This window comes from Microtus ochrogaster, assembly GCF_000317375.1.
Source record: "Microtus ochrogaster isolate Prairie Vole_2 chromosome 6 unlocalized genomic scaffold, MicOch1.0 chr6_random_2, whole genome shotgun sequence".
Lineage (NCBI taxonomy): Eukaryota > Metazoa > Chordata > Mammalia > Rodentia > Cricetidae > Microtus > Microtus ochrogaster.
Genome location: NW_004949095.1, coordinates 744199 through 754734, shown reverse-complemented (window position 1 = coordinate 754734; position 10536 = coordinate 744199). Strand labels below are relative to the sequence as shown.

At 46.3% G+C, this 10536-nt stretch overlaps 1 protein-coding gene across 3 annotated transcripts in view; it reads left to right on the top strand.

The window, feature by feature from the left end:
- Nucleotides 1–9641, top strand: part of C6H1orf21 (chromosome 6 C1orf21 homolog) — a 205812-nt gene extending 196171 nt beyond the window's left edge. For all 3 annotated transcript variants that reach the window (XM_026787591.1, XM_026787592.1, XM_026787593.1), the window contains one exon: nt 2238–9641. In XM_026787591.1, the coding sequence (XP_026643392.1) occupies nt 2238–2276 (39 nt within the window). In that variant the 3' untranslated portion in view covers nt 2277–9641. The remainder of the gene's footprint in view (nt 1–2237) is intronic.
- The last annotated feature ends 895 nt before the right edge of the window (nt 9642–10536 follow it).

Below are 10536 nucleotides of genomic sequence, written 5' to 3'. Positions count from 1 at the left end.
GGGACGGGGAATCTCCTTTATAACTCTCCAACTGACGACAGAGAGAGTAACTCCTGCCTGGTCCAGAATAAAGCTAGGGATGGTGTTAGCCTGAGCCATGTCACCGGGAAGGTGGTCATGGGGGTGACTGCTACCTGCATGCTCTTCTTGGGAGCACTGGTTACCCATTTTCTCTGTCATTGGACTTCCATTCTGCAGGGCACACTGGGCTGTTTTCTGATGGTGGAAGAAACTGAATCAGGCTATGAAGTAACTCATTTGGACAGAACAAGCAGTCTGGGGCTGTTTGGCAAGGATTGGGTGACCATTCTTCCTTCTGCCGATCCCAGGGCTTCATTGCATGGCAGTGCATGTGTGTGTGTTTGCTTGTTTGTTTTGTTCTTGTATGTGGAACACACTTGAATACATCTGCGTGCACACCATGAACAAATTCATTTACCAGTTGCCGTTTAGACACTATTAATTCTAACTTTGAACAGTCATGCCAGTTAACTGTCACTGTTTTTATTTCACCGATAAGAAAACTGAAACTCAAAGAGGTAACTTGAACAACAAGGTACCAAAATTAGTAAGAAATACACCTGGGATTAGCATCCAGACGGGTGTAATAATTCGTTATAGTGACACTTAAACATTAGGGAAATGTGAAATATTTCCAATTTGCAGATATATAATATAACAAAGAAATATGCAAGCATGTTATATATCCAAGAAATAGCTGCATTAAAAAAAATATATAAGCATTGGTGCTTTTAAGAATGCATTCCAGCCAGGCAGTGGTGGTGCACGCCTTTAATCCCAGCACTCAGGAGAGAGAAGCAGACAGATCTCTATGAGTTTGAGGCCAGCCTGGTCTATAGAGTGAGTTCCAGGACAGGCTCCAAAGCTACACAGAGAAACCTTATCTCGAAAAATGAACAACAACAACAAAAAAATAGACAAACAAAAGAAAGCATTGCAGTGACTTAGAAAATTCTGGGTTTGTTTGAAAGAAAACCAGTTCACTGAATATGCAGGAAGTAGTGGTGGGCTAAGGGATTAGAAAAGTACCTTCAATAACCAAAAATTCTGGGTTTTTAATGTAATATGACTTATATTAGTAAAAATTCAGCCTGAAATCAAAGGAGTATATACACAGTAAACAGTTGTTTGCTACCAATACTTCATGCTATCAACTACAAAAATGAGATTTCTAAGTTGAACTTGTCTGAAGTAAATGTACTGTAAAACAGTTAACAAAAAAACAGTGTGGGATAAATGGCTTGCTTATCTGAGTAAGATAAACTGGGAGCATCCGTTGCCGTACACGACTTGTGGTTAAATTGTTTAAAGTTCTTATTTTTATATGTCATAGGGCCAAAATTTCTGTTTTTAAAAGAGCGTTTGTCCCCAAATGTAGTGTCTAGTTTGTATTTGAAAAGAAAACTCAGTGAAGGGCACAAACAAAATAATCCAGCTTGTCCTTCACAAAAGCCAGGCCTGTGACACTGGGACAAGGCAGGAAAGCGGTTCTGTCCTGTGCCTCTCTGGAGACTTGCCCTCTGAGAGCTACATACGATGATCAAGGCAACCCAGCCAGGTCGGTTATGGAACCTCAATCCCGGTCCCAGCTGTGTCTCAGAAGTGGCGAGGGTTACAAGATGCTCAGAAGCAGCCATTCTCCGCTTGCTGGCAGCCACATCAAAAGCCTCTTGTCCTTGGAGTCATTCATGAGGACCAGGCACAGCCCCAGATCTGTCACACATGTTCGTAAAAATCTGTGTTTGCTGTTCCCTTAAACCGCCTTAGAGTGAGTTAAAACTTGGGCATCCTTTGATTACACTTTCCCCTCCTTTGGCATTTTTAAGTACTAAGTGTGGAGCTGTAGAGTGTGAACAGCAGAAAGTGACTGTTGAGTCTTCCTGATGAGAGAGAAGACTCCTAGCTGCTTCATCTCCTTAACTTCTTCGTGTAAGCCACATTTCGTGTGCGCCTGTAATGTAAGTCGACATAAATCCTGGCCAGCATTTTAAAAAAGCTTATTATGGGCTTGGTATATCACGCCTTGAGATAAACGGACCTTAAAAATCGGCCAGCGCGGGTTTGTGATGCATCGTTCTGCACCCAGAGGTCACCCATGAAGCCTGAATTCCATCACAAAAGCAGACTGGAGCTGGAAGAAAACGGTCCACCAGTCACTGTTTCAGCCCCTGGTTGGAGTCTTTGATTCACGTGTCCTTTTTCTTTTCTCCTGCCAGGGTCGGGATTACTGTTCTGAAGAAGAGGATATTACATAGCATCGGTTCTCCCACTCGGACCAGGAGCTACTACTGTGTAAATAGGTTACACCCCAGTTGAAACCTTTGCAAAGGTCGGTTCTCTTCGCTGAACAGCACTATAGCAAACGAAGACCGTTCCATATCGTATGCCCCATTAAATTACAGTGTTTCTTAATGAACCTGAAAAGGAATATTGCTAAACACAAACATACACATACAAAAAAAAAACTGTTCTGGAACTTTCTTTGTTGCTGCTAGTTAAAACTTGTTGCAACTTTTCACTTCTCTTGTGTCCAAGTATGCAGCAAAATTCTGCAGTTCACCTTAAAGATACTATTGGTTTTCTGATGCTCTCCGGCCTATTTTCTATAAGATGTAGCGATGAACTCTGATACAGACTTCAGTCCTAGCCTGGTTCTGCTTTGAGGTCAAGCTTCTCTTCCCCTCTTTCCTCCTTATCCCTCTCTTCCAAGTGGTCCAGAGATGGCCTGAGCCTTGCTTCTCACTGGTTAATGTGGGTCTTTGGAGATGGGATGGTGGCCATGGTGAGCCTTGTTTCACTGCTCCAAAGTTGAACAGCCACGGTTGGTTAAGAGCATGTTGTGACCTGACTCCTGGAAGTGACACCGGAGTGAGCAGCAGGTCGTGCCACTTACTAGGACTCTTAGTGCAGGATGAAGCTTGTGGCATTGGCTTTGCTCAGATGCAAATGGAAGTGGGACCACATCATTTTGAATCCCTCCTCCTCACTTTTTTTCTAAGAAATAAACATTTTACTGTTTTTATGTATCCTTGTCTTCTCCCATTCATCCAGGTTAAAATCTCCCCTTTTAAGATGACCCTAAGTGTGGAAGTTAAGTGTTCCTTCATAGTGACACTGATGAGTGGCCTAAATGGCTCCCCACCCTTCTGTTGATATTTGCCTGGTTTGGAAGGGCTGTGAGTGCTCAGAAGAGATGAGGGGACACCCTGTGACTTCTTAGGGCTGGAAACCACCGTGACTTTTGGTTTTAGTAGGTCTTAAAGCACGCTGTTTTCTAACTCTCCCCCCTTCAAAATGCTACGTGAGCCTTGCCACGTCCTTCCATTGTGTTTCCAGCACCAGTAGAATGGGTGAGAGGTGTCTGTCTGAAGGAAATCGGGACAGTCGCACGGTCATGCCATTTGGAGATGTGGAAGCCGAAAGTCCCTGGTGGTGGGGAGTATTGACTACGTGTTCAGTAGAGTTTATTTTTCCATACTGTATGAAGAGAATGGTCTCTTCTCAAAGACAGAAGTAATATTTTTAACAAATATTGTCACAAGTAAATAGCAATCAAAAGGAGAAAATAACTTTTGTATTTTTTTATCATGTTTGATAGCTTTGTTACTTTCAGGGGAGAGCACCCTATTCAATGCCATGCCAGCATGCCAGCAGTCCAGGGTTGGGTTTGTCCTACACACACACAGGAATGCTGTGTTTTTCACTTTGAGGGTTGTGAGTTTGAGAGCCTCACTATCAGCCACACTGCCACCTTTGAAAGGTGGAATAGTTACCAGAGGGACAGTTACGATGTTCCCAGCTGTCAGAAGGTGTCCGCCGCAGAAAAGAATCGGGAGCTAAATTGGTTCTTGCCTAAATGAGCCTTGACTTTTAAATCTGTCCACAGAATGTCAAGATCTCCTGTTAGACCCAGGGCAACAAAAGTGCGGGAGGGAAAATGCAGCCGAGTATAACCAACAAAATCCGTAATTCTTGCAGCCGGCAGTGGCTATTTTGGGGAGCAGCTGTGGTTGTTACATAAATAGAGTTGCAGCCAGAAGCTAAGGCTTTTTTATCCAGCTTCAAGCAGAAAAATGCAGGGAGAGTCAAGTAGTCTAGGGTTTTAAGTTCCCTCCCCTTGTACGGTTTTGGCCAAAGGACGAAAATAGTTTTCCTCAACTGTAAATGAACTGCTAAGCCCCACCTCAGCTTGTTCACTGGAGACTTTGTTCGCTGTTCTGCGGATGGCCTTTTCCGGATTCGCATGTTCTTATTGCGCAAGAACGAGACAATGGTAACGTCTTCCACGTGACTCCTCTACTCGGTGTCTAAGACAGTGTCTTCCCAGAACGTCAACACCCTCGACCAGGAGATGAAACACCCGTGTCCTTTGCCTCAGTCACGTTTAGCATTTTTGGATATTACCCATGTCTCTTGAGAACCTGACTTTCGAGTGTTAATAAAACCCTAAGTGCTATTTAGGAAGCAGCGGTTGTCACAGTTCTGTCTCCTATGTTTCACACTGGAGATACCTCCTCACTGTACAGAAGTGATTTCATCTTCAGACACATTTGGTACCTCTAGAAATAGGTCCAAGAAATGGGATGGTTGAGTGGGTTGGCATGAAATGGCTTAACTATGTTAGCAACACTCAAAACTGTCTGTTTTCCATTTGTTGGTTTGAATCATAAAATTGTCAAGTGATGTGTGTTTGTACTTTACTTTTCTATACCTTCTGGAAGGATCTCAGTTAAAAATAGCCACTCCACCCCCCACATCAGGACATAATGGGAAGAATTATCCAGTTTATCTGCTGGTACATCTTGCTAGTTGTCATGTCTGTAGGACTTGGCAGTTGGGGGGGGGGGGGAATGGCCTGGTGGGTGCAGGAAGAAAACTGTTGAAAATGGACAGGAAGCTGTTTTGAAGAGCCTTTGGAGGGGCTGTGTGCTAGCTAGGGCATTTGGTCTAGTGGCCAGGGGGTGGAGTGGGTCTGCTGGCGAGATTTGCAGCTGGGTTACACACGCCTCGTGTCCTCCAAGCCATAGAGTTGTAAAGGCTCAGCCGTGTGTGCCCAGCTTTCTTTTGCTTGGCAGAGATTCAGGATCACGGAGTACCGCTCTCATAATTGAGTACGTGTTTCTTGCTGGCAGACAGACTCAAAAGACGCTTTTACCTCCACAAGGCCTCCTAGCCTCGGGCGTAAGTGGGAGCATAGAGTGACATTATGGTCTATTTAGGGACAAAGAAGGGACAAAGTCCAGAAATGAGAAAACTAGGTCAGCCCCCAGAAACAGCCACACAGTGGCAGGACTCTCCTGTCTGCTGTGCCCGGGGTGACTCAAGTAAGAAATGCGTGGCCCAGGAATAGCCTTGGTTCCCAGCCCCCTGGCGCCTGTCTGTTCCTCCACTGTGAGGCATAAAGGTTCTCTGTGTTGTGGGTGTACCCAAGCACCAAGTGACCATGGCAGCCCAAGATGGTAAGCCTCACCCCTAGCTCCCAGGTGGATGGCCTCTGACACTTGAGTTGCAACTTCGTCCTCCGCCCACCCTCATCACCATCTTTCTTTCTGTTCCAGCAGGAGTGGTCCTGTAGCCCTGCTAAGAGAGAGTATACCTCTCCTGAATACCTCACTCACCTATAGTGTGGGTTTGCAGAGTGATAAGTCCTGTTTAGACGCTGGGTGAGAATTTAAAAGTTGCTCCATCTCTGCTGGTCCCAAGAAAAGACACTTCATTAAACATGTTTGTTTTGCAATAAGAGGGAATATCACTTTCTTAATCCTGGAAAATACAAAGAGTCTAGACTTTAAAATCCAGATATTTTCATTATAATAGATATAACAATAGATATCAAAATCCTCTCCCTTAGGCTTCTCTCAAAAGCAAGAGGTGGGAGCGGCATCACATTATACTCTGTAATTTTACATAAGCTCTGCCATCCTTGCTTTTTCCACCAGAAAGTTGTCTCTGAGCTGTGAAGCATTACTCTTTTTTAGAAGTTGATCTCTTTGTTAAGTGGCTTAAAACTCCAGCAGAAGAACAAGGCATGGTCAGTGGGTAGGGAATATGTGTTTTAAAGGCATAATGAAAAGATAGTTGGAAGAGGGCCTTCAGTATGTCATGGGTGGTCGGCAGACCCCAGTGTGCCTCTTCCAAGCTGGGTGAGCCCTCTGCCATTGCTCTGAGCTTGGGATTCCTTGAGTAAGGTCTGTGGATCGCTTTTATAGACAAACAAGTGCCTTCCTCTAATGGGGAAGACGCCTTTGATTTCCACAGTCGCCTTTTCTATTGTCGTGTCTCCAGACAAAAAAATCACAAATCTGTGGGAGAATACATGTCTCTTGTGACAAACTCTGGGGCCCATTGGTGTCACCATGGTTTTCAGAGGATCCTCTGTCATATCTGAGAGCTGATTTTATCTTGAGTGGGAAGAGGAAAGGGAACTAATGGTTATTATTTGTGCTCACTCCGTGCCGGATGCTGCCCTCAGTATTCTGTCTTTAGCTGATGTATTCTTCAGAACAGACCATTTATCACACACACACACACACACACACACACACACACACACACACACACACACACACACACGTTCTAAGTAATGTGTCCTACATGTTGAATTCCTCTGCCCATGATGGTCATGTTAAAAGAAGGAAAAATGTCATTCAAGTATATAATTACTATTATTACTACGCACCTTGCAACACTGTGAAGAAAAAAAAAAGCCTTTTGGGGCACCCATCTTCTAGAGTCTGTCTTTGGCTCCTTACCAGCTTCCTGTCCTCATGGAGAGTCTTTCTTGGCCTTCGCTAATCCTACAAGTGTCACACAAACCCTGAGAGGCCACTGGTGACAGAAGAGCTTTGGGGCTCAGAAGGGAAAGACTTGGGGGATTTAGACACATCTTTTCAGCTTCTGAGGAAAGACGCAGCCTGCACCACGTTTTGGGTGCTCTTCCCTGGTTTTCCTAGGCTTGTTTCTTCAGAATAAGAATAATTTGAAAGATAAAAGCCTCACCTTTGCAGAGAGATCTGAGAGGCTCTGAGGAGGAAAGGCAATGGACCACTGACTTACGTGGAAATCCTTTCTAGTGGCCTACGCTTGGCTGTTTCTCTTTCTGATTGCTGGGTAGGGGGTCTGTATCTTTCCAGGCTCATTTAAGCGCCACACCCAGAGGTGACTCTCAGTGGTGACCTAGAAAGAGTCACTGTGGTCCAAGGTCAGGCCAGCCCAGGAACTCCACAGAGCTCATCTCCTTGCTCTGGAAAATCTGCAGGGTAAAAGATGAGCCATTTCTGCAGCATCTGGTGAAGGTGCTACCTGGAGGGGACCAACAGACGCCCTCCTTGACTCACACAGCAAGATCCCAAAGAATTTCTTGCCCAAGTTCCTTGGGAAGTAGGTCCCCAGGATCCTGGTTGCTTCTAACCTAGCAACTTCTAGATTCCTTCAGGGTAGTGTAGGAATGGCTCTTAGCTCATGGAAGCCAGAGAAATTCCTAAGTCAGGACGGTCCCACTAGGCTGAAGTCTCCTATATGACATTGTCTCTTGCCCTGAATCCATTCTTCGTTCCTTCTCAAGGATTATTTTTAGATCAAGCCCTTGGATTTGACTGAATAAGATTTAAAGCAAAAAGAACAGCCGAAATTTAGTGAGACCTGCCTTCAGCTCTCCAGGATTGAAAGTCAGACCGTAGGGCTACTTGGCTCAGACCCAGGAGTTTAAAAGAAAAAAAAGGCAGTCCCTGGCTTGACATTTCAGTGCAGACATTCAGGGGCCCTTCCCCTTTGACAGGCAAGTGAGCAAAGGGAAGTTTTGCTGAAGATTCCAAGTCTTATTTTTTCCATCCAATGAAAGATGTAAAGTCATAAAGATCTGCTTTGCTGGCTCAGACCCAGGCAGTTGCCTTATTAGGACGTTAAATTTGGATCTGTTCTTTAACACATACACAAACATAGATCGATAAAGTAAACATAAATGCTTAATCATAGACAAGCTGGGGGATGGGGGATCTGTCTTCTGCCCTTCTGTAATCACTACAATAATGTCTAGGGGAATATCCATATAACTGTAAGGATGCTTAAACTGGAAAACCTAGCGACTCCAGTGGGAGTGCCAAGGTGTGTGCGTGGTCTTCTTGCCCTGTGCCCTTCTGTGCCTGGTGTCTGCATGTGTCAGGCTCCCCTGGGCCTCTGGGTGGGTTCTTTGACTCGTGTTCTTTCTCAGCCCACAGTGGGACTGAAGACGCATGCCAGGCCCAGGCATAGCATTGCTCACACATTCCCATCCATCCATGTGGCCTTGGCTGTGACATTGCCGCAATTCCCCTGGGACGCTCGGTTATCGATGTGTCGAGTCAGGGTACCTGTCAGTTGTCCTAGGTGTGGTATAGGTTAGCTCCCTCCTTTCCAGTCCCAGTGTGCATTCGCCAGATTATTTGCACACCTAGTAGACTCCAGGCCCTGAGCCGATGACCAAGCAATACAGAGGTGAACCAAACAGTTTCCACCCTTCAGGAACCTATACTAAGGAGATCTACCTGAGGGAGATCAGGGATACTGTGGGGTCAGGATGGAATGGTAGCCAGCCGGCTTCGGGCATAGAAGCTTCCAGAAAATAGCAGCAAAATCCATACTTGTCTGGGCACAGAGGGAAAGTACCAGAAGAATCATTCTGAGAGGACAACATAGGACTTCCCATGGGTGGAGGGGGCCATCTGGGGCCTCCTTTCAGGGAAAGGGTTGGAGCTTAGGAATAGCAGAGAAAAGAGCAGAAAATGAGAACAGGGTAGCAAACCAGGCCCCGGGGCTTTCCTGTGGATTCGTGGAAAATGAAGGAGAGTTTCAGAAACCTAATCTGCGCTCTTCACTCAGTGTGTGTCCCTGAAAGCTTAGTACGATCATTCCCAGAGTGGGGATTGACTTCTTTTGGAAATACAGAGCTGCTGGCTGGGAAGATGTATGCCCAGCCATCCTTTCTTCCCTTTCCAACTTCTCTTCCCAAAACACTGTTTGAGTTCAAGGTCTTTGGCCACGGCTGGATCTGGTTTGGAGACAGCTAGTTCATCCTGACCCATCTTTAGAGAAATAACTAAAGTACCTCTTGGGACTAGGTTGGCCTAGACCTGGAGATGAGAGTGCTCCCTAAAATAAATAACTATTTAGGAAGTGGCGAGGGCTTCCGTGTTGCCTGTGTCGCTCTAAGAAGAGGCAGCGCCTTTGCGTAGCCTTCCCTGGGTTAGCTCACCTGCACTGGCCCCGGGAGGCAGCCAAGCCTCTGCCAGGTCACAAGAACACGCTGGAGTCTTGCCAAGGACACAAGAGTAGAGGAGTTGGGGGGGGGGGGAGTGTTGCTTTTTGAGTTGTCTTTTTGTTTCTTTTTTTAATCATAAAGTACAGATAAACAGTGTGTAGATGCAGAATATCCACAAGACTGCACAGTGGCTGAGGACCTGGCAGGGACTTTGATTGAGGGGATCTCCCCTGGAGGCCCCAGGTGAGCAGAATCTGGCTGTGGAAACAGTTTGCAGTGCCTTTTAAGTTTTCCAAAGAACCTTTTCAGGGTTTGCAGCACTGGGTCTCTTTCTCTCTCTCTGTCTGTCTCTGTCTGTCTCTGTCTGTCTCTGTCTCTCTCTCTCTCTCTCTCTCTCTCTGTCTCTCTCTCTCCTTTTCCACACACACAAAATGAAGTTTTAGGCAGAAGAAGCAGAATTAGATACACCAGCAATAAGTCAGCATGGCTGTGAAACCAAGGCAAGAATCACGGGTGAGGTTCCCTGAGATGCTGGGGGCTTTGGGGCCCAGCACAGCTTTTCTAGCCACAGGGTCCTCAGCTTGGGGATCCCAGGTAGGCCTAACTTGCTGCTCTTGGGGTGTGCAGTTTCAAGCTGTCTGGGTGCAGCCAGACACGCCTACCATCCACACCCACTTTCTAGACTGGAGGGAAGGATTCTTTGCTCAGACGTCCACTCTTTTCCCAGATAGTCCTCTGGCTCCTCAGCCAAGGATGTGCAGTTCATGTCTTCTGGTTCCCTCTGGAGTATCCCACGTGCTACCTCTAGCCTATGTTGATGCTGATGCTGGAAGCCAATGGAACATATGGCCTCTCGCTCACCCACTTGAAAATTAGGACTCCCTCTCGTCATTTTCCTGCCCTGGCTCGTTCCCTGCTCATCTCCATCCCACTGCCAAGAGGTGGTCAGAGGGCCCCCATGCCAGTTGTCAAAGGCCGTAGAATGGCTCCTCCCACAGGTATTGATGTTTCTTTAGGAACAAGGCCTTGATTCAAGGGAAAGCTACCGGTGAAGCATTCAACCTTAGCCTAGTGTGCTCTTCTGGGCTCCTGAGAAGTCAGCTTGGGGTGGGCCTGGGAGCACAGAAGGGCTGTGCTGCTTTGCAGGGACCTGTGAGGCAGTCAGGGCCTGTTTCCTTCCCACGTGGCTACCCTGTGAGGTACACCCTCCAGTACATTATTCAGTTAAGGTATCCGCACATTTACTTTATAGTAAGAGACATACCAAGAAGAGAAAAAAA